The sequence below is a fragment of the Pelecanus crispus genome, chromosome 12 (genome assembly GCF_030463565.1).
Source record: "Pelecanus crispus isolate bPelCri1 chromosome 12, bPelCri1.pri, whole genome shotgun sequence".
Lineage (NCBI taxonomy): Eukaryota > Metazoa > Chordata > Aves > Pelecaniformes > Pelecanidae > Pelecanus > Pelecanus crispus.
Window position 1 is genome coordinate 19,054,711 of NC_134654.1, and position 14,193 is coordinate 19,068,903.

A 14,193-nucleotide genomic window follows, 5' to 3' on the forward strand; every position below is an offset into this window, starting at 1 on the left:
TTATACATACAAAGATTTTTATTTGTTATCCACGCTGCCTAACCAACTTATTTAATCTGTTTCTGTACTTCCTCTCACACGCACGCACACACAGACACACGCGCGCACTCACACACAAGCACACAGTCCTCTTTGGTCCGTACCTTCAACACGCTTCCTTTCCAGTCCTTGCCAACCCACTCCTCTCACTCATGTTTCCTCCTAATTAACAAACAGTTGCGTTAAAATTTATCTTTCAGTTTAAAGGAACTGGAAGTTTAGAAGGGAGTGGTAGTTAATCACTGGAAAATCTCAGCTAGAATAAAACTCACAAATCTTGTTCTTGCAACACTCTAGGTAGGTGACAATGGCATGTCCTTGAGTTATGCAATAATGCCACATCACAATATTTTAATTATAGCATGTCCTTCAAAATGTTCCACCCCAGTGAGTACTCCTGGTCAGAGAGATCAACATCACCAAAAGGAGACTGCAATAATAATGGAGTGTGCATGACAAACTGTTACGTAGTTTGCTAAAGCAGTGTCCTAAAAAGAAATATAATTACCATCCCTGCTTGTAATAAAAGACATTTTGAAATTTCCTCTTTGATCAACTGGGCATCTTAAACAATTTAGACTACTTAAAAAACTAAAAAACAACATGCACATATATATATGTACATATATATGTGTGTCTTTGCGTGTGTATAAATACATATGTACATATATACTTAGACCCATGTACATTTTTGTTTATTTGTTTATACACACACATATGCACACAATGTTCAACGATATTCTTGTTTTCTGAACTTGCCAATACATTAAAGGCAAGGAGGTAGCAACAACATACTTTTCAAAACAGAAGGAAGAAAAATTGCGTCTATCAGTCGCAGGTTGCAAAGGGCTACAGACTAGAAAGCCGTGAGGAGGTATACTATTGACAAGAAACAAACAACTAAGACAACCTCAAGTTTAACCAATATTATCTGAATAACCTGTTTTCAAACATAAATAAATAATACTACATTTCAAAGCTAGAAAGAGAAAATTGTAATAATATATAACTATCTGCATTTCTAAAATCAGATATACAGGAAACAAATTCTCAATAAAAAAAAAGTTACATGAAAATTATCACCCTGTTCCTGAAGAATTTTTTCCCATTTTTAAAGGCTACCACAAGCTATGGCATTCAAGTTTAAGGAAAAGCAACTACTTTGATTTTTTTTTTTCCCTAATACTACATTTTAATTTTGGTAGCACAAAACATACATTGTACAACTGTAAGTAACTAACATTATTTATAGAGAGACAGTTTTAATTGTTTGCACCTATTTTAAACCATTAATGTCTTTTCCAGCTGTATGTGTGGGATCAAATAGTTTTAATTTTTTTTAATTAAGACATGTGTACCTCTGCCAGACACTCCTGTATTTTACTTAGAGATTGGAGGAGAAATTATCCTTCTTGTCTGGGTTTAGAAATATTTTATTACTGGCATTTTTTAACCATGAGAAAAAAAAGGGGATGAAATAGTAAAAGAGAGAAACACGACATTCATCTGGCTGATACTAGCCTAAATTTACAAAAGGGTAAACACCCTTTAAAATAAGGCTGTTTAAAATAACACCCTTTAAAATAAAATCATTCTACACCTCTCAAGACAGAGCAGCAGGTTCTGGGAGCAGTACTGTCTGCAGGCTGAGCACACCATCAAAACAAACGGGGCGGGGGGGGATTGTTGTCGTCTCCTGCTGCACACATGGCAAAGAAGTTCCAATGCTCTAAATGTCTAACATTAAAACTGCAACAATGCATTTTATTTTATTAATAAACAATAGTTAATACTCTGTTGAACAGGAATAACTTGAATCAAAGTTAAATACCAAGTACAAAGTCGGGGTGGGGGGGAACAGGACACACAGGAATTTTCATTATTAAGCGAAGGAAAGCTAGCAGAACAAGAAAATCCAATTAACATCTCTTTATTATAAGTGCTGCACCTGAATGCAAATTCAGACTGTTATCGTAAATGGTTCAACTAAGAATGCAATGGAGTTTTGACAACAATATCTTTTTTTCAAGAATAATTAGTACAAGTACTTCCAAGAAGAACAACAGGTACAAACTGACTTGACCGAGTCCATTACAAACTGTCCACGTTAGTTATACATCATTAGTCCAAAATCAATGCAACAAGCTCACTTGAGACAGAAAAAAAAAAAAAAAAAGGACCAGTTCCCTACCTGGACCTCCCCCTATATGCCTCAATTTTTATTTTTTTTTAATGTAAAAGCATTATTCTTAATCTTTCAAAGGAATTCTGGCTATCATTATTTAAAATATTTTTTAAATACTGTATGATTTTTTTTTAATTTATTGAACTACCATTGTAACCAGACTCCAATGACAAGACTTTAACATGCTGCTGTATAATTCAATTTTTTTTGCATTGTTACAGTATCAGTATCCAACTCAAACAACCAAAAAAGCTTTGCTAAAACCTGAAAAATAAAAAGCTCTTCTCTACATATTCCTTTTTCTTTAGGCTACTGCACATTTAATCATTTGTTAATTTTAAGAAAAAGCTTGATTATTTTACAGAACAGCTTTGCATTTTTCAGGGTGCCTTCGCAATTACAATTTTAACAAAATTAGTATTTCCATGGTATCAGAAACAACGTTTAATACAATTTGCTAGAATTACTATACCTGATGAAACAAGCAGCAATTCTGTAGCCTTGCCTTCAGTTTTCATAATGTGTTGCATGTCATTTTCTGCTAAATAATCTCTGATTTAAGAAATGCAAAACATCTCTACTTTAACTAAAATCTCACAGCATGTAATTAGCAGCAATTCTTTTCATAAACTTCATATTTTAATACTAAGTCAAACTTCTATGTAAAAAGCTTTTTTTTAAAAAAAAAAATCAAGCTACCTAGTCACTCTTACAATTAGTATTCCTGTAGTTTCGGGTAACACAATAGATACAGTACGTGGTTTTGCAACAGTCATCATTTTGATAATGATGCTTATAGTTCATGATGAAATCATCAGTTTTTAGATCTCTGCCATAACACATCCTATAAAATCATGAGAACTTGACTCTGAGAGTTTCTCACGCCTTCAGAATCAGCGAACATAATGGAACAAGCTGATACAAGCCCTCCTGACTTATCTACTGAGCAAATCATTACGCTGTATAAAGTATCCACAACCTTAGTTTTTCTGAAGAAAGGCAGATAGATCATTCCCCTATAAATCAATCACTGTCAGACACTTTTTTACCTGAATTAATACACTTGTGTGTCTGTGTTAACTATATGCAATATGTAAGGTGCTACACAGCAGAAGAATGTGAAATGTGTTTATCAAGCAGAAGATTCTATTAGTCAGATATTACAGTACTCGCTTCTCTTAATTGAATTAGGAAGAGGAAGAAAATTGGTGCGGTTTTATCCTTCGAGAGATTGGCCACTTTTGAGGTATCCATTGAGATTAGGCTGTTAGGAAATGCCATGCCGGTTAAGAGAGGGGGTTGGTCAGCCTCTGAAAGAGCCAAGTCAGCTACCCAAGTGCAACCAATCCACTCCACCCTCATTTCACCAAAGCAGGAAATTCCCTCCTCTCTCTCCCCAACCGGCCCGACAGGCTTGCCCCATATCCAGCTGCTGCCAGGACCTGTCTCTTCTCATCCTACCCACCTCCACTTCTCTCTCAACAGCTCCACCTAGATTTCTACTTTCATCTTCTGAATGAATGTGCCTTCAGTTTTCAAAGAAAACTCCTTCAAGCCGGTAGCAGTAGCAGGTCACTAGCACTGCTGAAAATTAGGCAACTTCTGTGACTATGTTTAGGTGCAGAACGATGTCAAAGTTTAAAGCATGTCTATCTGAACTCTGGCATCTAGCTTTTTTTTTTTGTTGTTTACAAAAAATTCACAACACACCATATGTAATTTGAGAGAGAATACAGTTAAAAGAATGTATTACTTTGTATTTAGTTCCAATGTTCCACTACAGCTAATTGTAAACTTTGTGTTACAGTTCCTGCACTACCAGTTGCAAAAGTGTTGTTTTCCGGCACCCCGTCTTCCCTGAGACACCACGGGAGTTGGCTTCCTCTCTTCACCTGGGAAGAAGGACTCTAGAAACCTGAAAAACTGGAAACATCAAGAGGCTAAAACTGAGGAAAGCTAACCACAAGAAAGTTTTTATAAAGAATCATTACATTTAATTGTTTAAAGCAGAAAAAAAAATGAGTCTCCTCAAAGAACGTAAACCAAAGAAGCCTCATTACATCCCAAGACCACCAGGAAAGCCATTTAAGTACAAGTGCTTTCAGTGCCCCTTTACTTGCAATGAGAAATCCCATCTTTTTAACCATATGAAGTATGGCCTCTGCAAAAACTCAATTACTTTAGTATCAGAGCAGGACCGCGTTATCAAGTGTCCAAAGACCAGTTCCTTGGAGCCCAAACAGATCAATCAGCTTGAAACTACAGTCAAACCAACTTCTTCTAAATCTGTCGCAAATGGACTGTCAAATCTCGATTCAAAGGCTCAATATCCTTTTGCAAAAGAAGATGCCAAGGAAAACGTTGAATTACAAAACCAGGCAACAAACACAGCAATTCAAGGACAAAAACCCGCGATTCAGAAGGAATTAACCCCTGCCAGTACTACAACAGAAAGCGCTATCAGCGTGCAGCCCCTTTTGGACAGCATTGTAAGGCCCTCGGCTTTCGTTCCTGTAGGAGAACATAGAGATAGTAAAGGCCCAGAAACTAGTGAAGTATCTGAAATTATGTCGCTCTCTAACAAAAGCTCACCTTTTCACACTAAGTCTGCATTTCATGCACCAGGTCACCCATGGAAAACAGGTTCTCCTTTCCTCCCAGAGTTTCCACATAAAGTTGCTCCCACAAAAGGCTTTGGTTCCATTTCACCTTACATGCAACCAATGATTCCAGAGTACTCTCCTCATTTTTATGAGCATAGGCTGGCTATCTACACACCTTACTTGCTTCCAGGTAATTCAGAGTGTGAAAGCTCTGCTCTGTCTGTCTACGGCACACAAGATCAAAGACACTTTCTTCCCCACCCTGGGCCACTTCCAAAACCCATAAATCCATCAGCATATGAACACTATCGATTGTTCCAACAATATCATTCCACTCCTCCGATACCATACGGATTTTGTAGACCAACAGATCCTCCATTTTACAGATTTTCACACGTAGCTGGTATTAACAGAGATCAAAATTCTCATCTAATGGAAGAAGCTACCTTGCTGTATCCAGCTTCTTTAAGCCCATCCCAACAATACCCTTTAGGTTCACATAAAAAACAAGCAGATTATGAAAAAGAAATTACATTATTGCATGCCAAAAGTCATTCCAAAGATGACCAAAATGAAAGAGAGAATGCTAAAATGAGCCCTCTCGCAGGAAGTGCAGCAACAGGCTCCCCTGGCAGACCTAGCCCAACCAACTTCACTCAGACAAGCCATGCATGCGAAGGCTTATTTGACCTCTCTAACAAGTCATCTTCCACATCGCTTGGCAAGTATGATCAACCAGAAGAAAACTTCACAGCTTTCAGACCTGTGAGAAAAAGCACTGATCAACCAACTCTACTTCAAAGTGTGCAGACACAGCAAGATAGAGGAGATTCACCCACCAGGTAAAATAATAAAATCACTTTCCAAATTCTTGTCAGATTTACTAGGGATGCACAAAGATAGATGGATACATTTCATGCAATGCCCCTAAAATATATTTAAATTTACAGCACTGAGATGATTTGTTCTGTACTAACTGTGCAAAACACAGTACAACTCACAGTTGCTATAGTGAGTAGACCACTCATTCTCCTTAAGTGTTTCAGGTTATTTCCAATACCATTACTATGCATGCGTCTGTATATTTCAGGAAATGATCTGTATTACAGCAATGTGTATGGTGAAAGGGACTTGGGGCGGTTAAAAGAGAAATAACAAAATTGTCAGACTTCTAGCCAGATTTTTTCTCTTCTTCCTGCCTATTTCCTCAGCCCCAATTTAAAAGAGCAACTGATAGTAAATTCTCTTTTGTCCTCATTTCTTTCAGCATTAATGTCACTGATGAAGATTCACATACACAGAATGAAGGCCATAACAATGAAGGCTCACCATCCAACACGGAAGAAGACACAGGGATAGTTCCCCTTAATCTTTCAAAAAAGGCTGACACAAACACAGGACCTACTCATGAGCATGTATACAAAACCACATCCAAAACAGAAAGTCAGAATTTTCTAGAATTGCAAGACATGCCTCTGAACCTCTCGGTAAAAGATTCCTGTAACACAGTAAGCCTGAAAACGTCATTCCATAGTCCACCTCATGATAACGGTGCTGCTACTTCTTCAAACACTGAAAGCGAAACCTCCGGAGCAGATGCATGTAACCCCAAGAACGCTATTAACAGTGCCTGCGACAAATCTTTCACAGCTCACCGTAATGAAGCTCAAGACTTAAGAATAATTGATAGCTGTGATGAACAGAAACAAACAGCAGCTGTAGCTCTCTGTCAGCTAGCTGCATACAGCCCTAGCAAAGTTAGAATGGACAACGAAGGGCAGAGTCCTCAGGACAGTAAGGCTTCATGTACAGAAACTACTCTTAATTCTTCTGATACTCAGGATACTCAGTGCAATCAAAAAGTAAAAGGACAAAAAAGGACAAATCAAAAAGAATCAGCAAAATCACAGCAAGGCACTAAAAGAGTAAGGCCAAATGACTGTAGCAGAGTCTTCACTTTAAGGAAGAGAACAAGAGTATCTTAATACTTCGCGTTCCAATGAGTTTCTGGTCATAGAAGCTAGTCACCAGCAACATCATAAAATTTCTACAAACCGCCTTTTATTGGGTTTGGTCCATGACAAGATACGTTCAATCTCTCCCATGTAAATAATGTTCATAATTTTATATTAATATTTTTAAGGAACTGAACTTTCCCTTGTGTAAGCTCAGATTTTGATGAGTGAATTTTTCCATTCATTACTAATGCCAAAGTACATTAGATGAATCTTTAAGTTTTTTTGCAATTGTATTAATGTAAAATAACTTTTACAACTTTTCTTAAAAGATGTTTAAGCTCTAGAAACAATATTGTTTAATAACATACTGTCATAGTCTTTTTCAGGCTTAATTTCATTTAATAGGGTTTTTCTGTCTTTTTTTCTTTGAAAAACTTTTTATTTCACTGTGCAGTAGTTTAAATAAGCTTAAGATTAACCCTGGCTATTTAGAATTTACTGTAAAAACTGTTTTGTGTATGCACTTTGCCATTATGCCATAATACAAAACAACAGACCAAATTTTGCTACTCAGAGGCAGATGCCAGTTTAAACAAACTGATCCAAACCTTGTATAAGCAAGCTTTTCTTATGTCAACTAAGAAAAGATTCAACCTAAACCAAAGAAAGTCTGCACCAAGTTAACAAATGCAGTTTATGTTCACCTTTAACTGAACCACTATGAAAACAATACTGAAAATGTGAAGATCTAAACAATTCAGGTGCCTAATCCTCTGAGGTTAGACAGATACTGGGCAAACTTCAAATTCCAAGCCTAAAAGGTTATTTATATAATTTATTTCACCTGAGGCAAAGTCTTCTGGTGAAGGTCTTATTTCTTATTACATGTATCATTAATTATCAGTTTCAGTAGGCTTCTACATACATCCTAAAACTATTTTATGCTTCTATAACTGTGTATATAAACTTGCAATTTTTCAAATAAATCTGTGACCTGTACTTAAAATATATGGAAAGTCATTAATGAACACAAATACATTCACTACACTATCTGTAACACATATTTTGAAGAAAAATTAGCAAAGAAATCGCTAGCTAAATTTTCAATTCACAAGTAGAATTTGCCATGGTGTACCAATGAACTGTAAAAAAGGAGCTTCCTTTAGTGAAGGAAGTTCATTGAGCAGATGAATTCATCCGTACTTTAGCTCCATATGACAAACCTCAGAATTCCCTCTACCTTAAAGCGTCTGTTGAGCTTATCCAAACTTGTACAAAAGGTTTAACTAAAATAAGGCTGTTCCACAGTATAAATACCTCACATAAATTTGCACAGTATGCACTATCCCAGACCAAGTATTATTCAGTTAAAACTATGGGTATACATTTCTCATTGATTCATTATTCAGATAAGAGACATCCTCACCTGCCTAAACTTTGCTAGCAGGTATAAACCTATGAAAGGAAGCAGAGCTGCATTCAATGCAATGTAGAGCTCCCAGAATTTTTTTTCTGTGCTGTGGTGTTTTGAGCTAACAGCTTAGCCAGAGCATTCTAAGAAGTTTACCATTAAACTGTAATTTACAACTGTAAATTACAGGGGTTAAGTTTCTGAGTTAAGAAACAAAAAAAGAGTAACAACATTGATCTTTATTTTAATCTTTCATAGAGAAAAAGCTTTTCCTGTATTATCAAAAACGAAGAATATCAATCTGAGTTTGAACAAAGGGAATATGGTAACAGAAAAAGTTCAATTAACTCAAATTACAACAGCAAGGCAGTAAGAAAGTATGATGTATCGAGTTGTACATCAGTATGTGATGAAACAGGAAAAGCGAGCCTCCTTCTAGGCCAAGTTTAAAGCTTCAAGCTTAGGGACTTATACTACCAAATCCGTAACTTCCAAGCATGAAATTATGGAGTCTAGTGTCGCTGCTGCTGTTTTATAAACTACATTAAGCTATTTGCCTCACTAATCTCTGGAAGCAGAAAGTTTCATAGTTCCCCTTATCCGTAATTTTAAAAAATCTCACGTATCTCTTCTGTTGTTAATTTGAATTTCTTTGGGTCAAGAAGGAAAAACTTTTTGGTGGTTTTGCATACAATTCAAGGATTTACTCTTCACCATCTCTATACAAATATTGTTCATAAAAAACAGCTCCAGTGGTGAAATCTACCTCATCTCCATTCCTCAAATTAAATAAAAACTGGCCTGAACGATGAAGGTTAACTACTCAAACAGCTCTCCATACCTTGATTTCTGTCCTTCCTAACAGAAATCTTTCTAACTCAATGTCCATAAACAAATTATTCTAGGGCTCCAGTTCCTTTAGAATAAGCAAATCAGTCCTAATGCTTATCTAACTAGTCTGTTGCTGAAAATTATACCCATTACCTGTAGTCTTGTTCTGGCCACTGAAAATAGTTGTCAGAAGTAAAGGTTTTCTTTTAAGAGGAAGAGAATAAGCTTTCAGCTTTGTCTTCTTTCAACCAAATAACCTTAGTTCTTTCAGTCTTTCCCTGTCAGTCTTATTTTCTGTTCTTCTCATGATACCTGCCTGCTGCTTTAGGCTAGCTTTCTTTAAATAACCTTTTAAGTGTGATGTCCTAAAATGAGTACCCTACGTGTCATAATTTTAGTATCAAGTGAGATGGAAGGATTACAACACTCTGTTTAGGACTTCGTTTTCACCATCTTGTTCTACTGAGATAAATAAAATTGTGGGTTGATGTGGGTGACCCACATGAACTCTTAAGTCCCTTCCTGTATAACTGCTGCCTAGAAGCGGCTCCCTGTATCTTGAATTATGTAGTTACTTATTCCTAACTAGGAATACTACTTTGCACTGGTCCCAATTTCTCTGTTAAGGACAATTTGAACATAAGTCTGTCTTTCAAAGTACAACACAGTTCCTCTTAACATCACTGTTAGCTTTTCTTCCAACTTCCAGAATTCATTCCTTTTTCTTTCTCCAAGTTATTATAATTGGCCTTGAATTTCTACATTAACAGTGGATTGGATAACTTACATAAAGCAAAACTGAATAAGGTAGACTTGCAAATTAAACTAGAACATACTGTATTTAGTATAATTATTTTTTCAAATTAATTTAAGTGGAAAACAAGGTCCGTTAAAGCAAAAGGAAAAAAAACAGAGAAGGGAAGATGTCAAGTGTGCCATAGCTATTCTGCAGCCTAGATCTGCTCAGCAATAATAAAGGTTTGACTCTGATGAAGATATAACATGATTTGTCATTACCAGTTATATTCTTCACTAGCTGCATCCCATTTTGTGTCCAAGTCTTTCCAAATTCTATCCCTACAAGTTCAGACTACCCTCTTATACTTCACAATATCATACATTTCTGCCTTCTGCATAACTCATTCTTGAGTATCAGATAACCAAAGGAGCTGCAGTTTAGTCAGGATAGTCTCTGATTAGGTTTCTTACCCATCTCCTTACATAACGACTGTTGGAATTCTTAGCCCTGTTTTATTAAGAAACTTCCAATTCCTATAAAATTGTTTTTCCTTAGGCCTTTATGCCTATCTCTTTCCCAGAAAGACCTTGCTGCCATGATTGTGTTCCCTCCTTCCCTTCCCCCCCATCTCAGCTTTATATTCTTCCACCCCAGTAACAGAAGGCTACATCTTACACAATCTGGCAGATTAATAATTTGCGTATAAACCTATGTATATTACAGTCACCTTCACAGACAGCAATATATTTTCACCGCACCTCTGCAGAAAAAGGAGGGTGTGAAGGATACAACTGTCATCCCCATTCTACATATGTAAAAACTCCACCTAAAAAGTGAAGAGAGATGGTTTCACAGCACAAGTCAAATCACTGGCAGAGCTAGGATTCACTCATCTTTTGCAGTCCTATACAATATCAAATTCGCATGAAACTTCTAGTTTAGATAAACAAAAATCCTATTACATGAGGCTATCCTGATTCCTTGATAGAGGTGTACAGTTTCACTTTTGTTAGAACAAAAATAGAGGCTTACCTTTGGATGACTTCCCATTCTTAAAGTTGGGGTTTTTTTTAACTGTTTCATCTTTATCATACAAGGGCAAAAGTAATTAGAAAAGGGAAAGCCAGTGAAGGCTAGCTGCACAAAAATTCTCACATGCAAAACAGACACTATATTGGACATAACTGTTTTCATGGAGACAGAATAATAAAACTGTATTAAATACCATATTTTACAGTTTCTTCTAGAACAAGTCAACAGATGTTCAGAATATAAAAGATCTGGCAACCTAATTTACTAGTATGAAACACCAGTTTTGAAACATTTTTTGAAAATTAGTGTTCAACTACTCTGTTTAACACAGGAGTACCAGATGAGATCAAAAGAACCATCTATCCCAAGATAATGCTGCAAAATTGCCCAATAGTGGATGTGTACTACTATATTATGCTTTTGCCATTTCAACTCTATAAAAATTGTCCAAAAATCACAAAACAGACAACTACTACTTTCACATTAACATCTCTGTACTTCAATGTATGTTGACACATACAGAACACACAAAGAAACAACTCCTCTGCCCTGTTCTTCTTCTTTCCATTCTGATATTTCAAAAACCCATTAAAAACTTAAACAGTTCATGGTATAAATTACGCAAAATTGGCCTCTGAAATTTAATCAGAAACATAAGCTACTAGCTTTAAAGTACAAGTTAGTCATCAATTATTTAATATATTCTATTTAAATAATGACACAATATACAGGCATACAGAATTATTTTTATACAACTGTACAAAGAAACATGGGAGGGAGGAAGAAAGAAGAAAACCCCAAGAAACTAATTTCATTTTGGAAAGAAAAATTTATTAAGTATAAAAAAGGCACACCCAAGACAATGCTTTTGACAGAAGTACCTTAAATATCCCCACAGGCGTATTTTTTACTCTAGAATTCAATGCTACAGTCATTATTTAGCACACTCACATCAGCAAATTCCAGTCTATTGCCACACATTCAATCTCTAATACTATGAATTGTTGAACTTACTAACATTCAGCAACTACAACTCACCATCTGAAATTCGGGAAGGGAGTAACAATCCTCTTCTGCCTAGTTCAGCCAGAGCCAGGCATCCACCATGCCATGCATTGTCTGTTTCCTGGAAACTAATTTCAGAACAAAGACAAGTTTTGTTAAGACTAGCGTTCGCTTTTCAGATTTCATTTTTCATGGTGAATTCCTGACATTTTAGAAGACATATAATCCAAACCAGCATGTGTTTATTGTGTTATTAATCCCATTAGACTTCTAAAATATAAGAATGACAAGTTGAACATGTTTTCCTTCCCATTTTGTGCAACATAAACACTGCTATAAACATGATCAAATAAGCAAAAAAGCATTTATCAATATAAATGTAACCTCAATACAGAAAAGTAGCATACCTGAAAGTCATCCAGAAAAGGAAAACAACTTCCTAGTACACTGGCAAAAGATGCAGATTTATAGAACATACCCCAAATAACTCATGACTTTAGTGCCAAACACAGTGCCTAACTAGCAAAAGAGGTTCAAGTGATAGCTTCCAATAAACACATTATACAAGCTTATGCAGTGAGCAAGCAGTGGTGTTTATCCACCTTTAAAAAACATGAAACAGAACAGAGTGGCTTGTAGCAAACACAGAAAAAAATATCAAAAAGGGTACACAATTTTTGGTGGACTGGCAGATAAAAGGCGTGAAAAGGGGAAAGGTTGCATGCTGCATGACTAAACATGCAAAAAAGTCCATTTTGTATTAAACTACGAATAGGAATCTGAGAATAAAACATTGAACAAACAGACTAGGTCATATCAAAGCTTCACCTCTCCCAGTATCCTGTCTCTGACGTGGACCAATAGCAGATGCTTAGCCAAAGACGAAGCATAAAGGATCATTCCCTTATTAGCCTCCTCATAGCTTTGGCAATCAGCAGTATGGAGACTTCTCAAGCCAGAGGTTGCAGCCAGAATGTCACATTTAATAACCTCTGATGGGACTCTCTTCCATTAATTTGTATAATCCCTTTTTGAACTCCCTTTACACTTTTGGCTTCCATAACATCCTGTGGCAATGACTTCCACAGTTTAATTATAATTGCCTGAAAATATACTTCCTGATGCTTCCCAGTTCTTGCATTATGAGGAAGAGTGAACAGTAAACAATTACTCGCTTTCCCTCTTTATTTCATATTTATGATTTTATATATCTCCATTATATCCCTCTACTTTTTATTTCCACTTGGAAGAATCCCCATGAATTAAATCACTTCTCAGTGATTCGGTTTTGTTATCCCTTCCTTTCCTAATAACATCTAACATTCCATTTGCCTTCTTTTTTCTAACAGCTGCTGAGCACTCCACTGATATTTTGACAGAACTATCAGTGACTTCAAGAACTCTTTCCTGAGTAGTAATAACTGTTTTATAGCTATCTGCATTTTTCCCTAAGTGCATTAGTTTGCATTCATTAGACATTACATTTCATGTCATTTACTGTCTAGTTACTTAGGCTTATATAACCTTTTCTGTCACCTTTAGTTTTCACTACATTTGCTTACTTTAAACCATCAACTGATTTCCTCACCCCATCGTTCATCTTTTTTCCAGGATCCTTTATGAGTATGTTGAACAGCACAGGGCTTATACAGACCCCTGCGGGACTGTGCAGATAATTTCACTACATTGTGAAAAATGATCACTTATTTCTTCCCTGTCTCTTGTCTTTCAGTCTATCTACGTGTAAGAAATCCTTTCTTCTTATCCCAAGAGATATAACTTAAAATGCCTCTGATGAGCAACTGATTCATTTTTATTTTGGTCACTAGATATTTAGTGCAAAGAATACAGAAGAGATTCCCTTTGTCCTTGCCTACATTTGTTCCCAGGTGTTTCTGAAGAAAGCAGGTCACTCAATTAATTACTAGTTGGATTACTCATCCCTATGACTTGAAAACAGGGAAAGAAGACACAGTGAGTACAGGTCTTTGAAGCTCCAGGGATAATTGAGATGAGCAGCACCTCAAATTAATCACAGTAACACAGTGGAAGTATCATCTAAGTAGATACTTTCCTTGCAAGTTTTCAAGACTTTATACCTTCTTTTTTAATGTGTTATCCTTTGAGCTGGTATTTTTCATTTGTATTCACAACCAGTACGAGAAGATTTTTTAAAACTGAGTACATCTGAATGACAAACTGAACATTACCAGTATTTTTTGCCAATAAAAAAATTCTTTTTGTTATTAGCTTAGCTAAAACACTAGTTTAGATCGTAAAGCTCAAGTACTCAATGTAGACCTGATGAGCAATTTGATATTAAAAAGCACATATGATACTTGTTTAATAATTTAGTCCACACTCTACACAGATGCAGAAATGAGACATTC

General features: G+C 36.1%; 2 protein-coding genes across 2 annotated transcripts in view; one reads left to right on the top strand and one right to left on the bottom strand.

The window, feature by feature from the left end:
* The window catches only part of TBCD (tubulin folding cofactor D), a 133,719-nt gene that overhangs the window by 92,390 nt on the left and 27,136 nt on the right, over positions 1-14,193 (bottom strand). The window contains exon 13 of the mRNA XM_075719382.1: positions 11,837-11,931. Within this exon, the coding sequence (XP_075575497.1) occupies positions 11,837-11,931 (95 nt within the window). The remainder of the gene's footprint in view (positions 1-11,836; positions 11,932-14,193) is intronic.
* Positions 4,243-6,812, top strand: ZNF750 (zinc finger protein 750). The gene is made up of 2 exons (XM_009490898.1): positions 4,243-5,669; positions 6,095-6,812. Exons 1-2 carry the CDS (start codon positions 4,243-4,245, stop codon positions 6,810-6,812), a joined length of 2,145 nt encoding a protein of 714 aa, XP_009489173.1.

Coding starts and splice junctions, on each gene's coding strand:
- ZNF750 (XM_009490898.1), top strand. CDS start 4,243: ATGAGTCTCCTCAAAGAACGTAAACCAAAGAAGCCTCATTACATCCCA. Junction 5,670..6,094: donor AGAGGAGATTCACCCACCAG/GTAAAATAATAA, acceptor CATTTCTTTCAG/CATTAATGTCACTGATGAAG.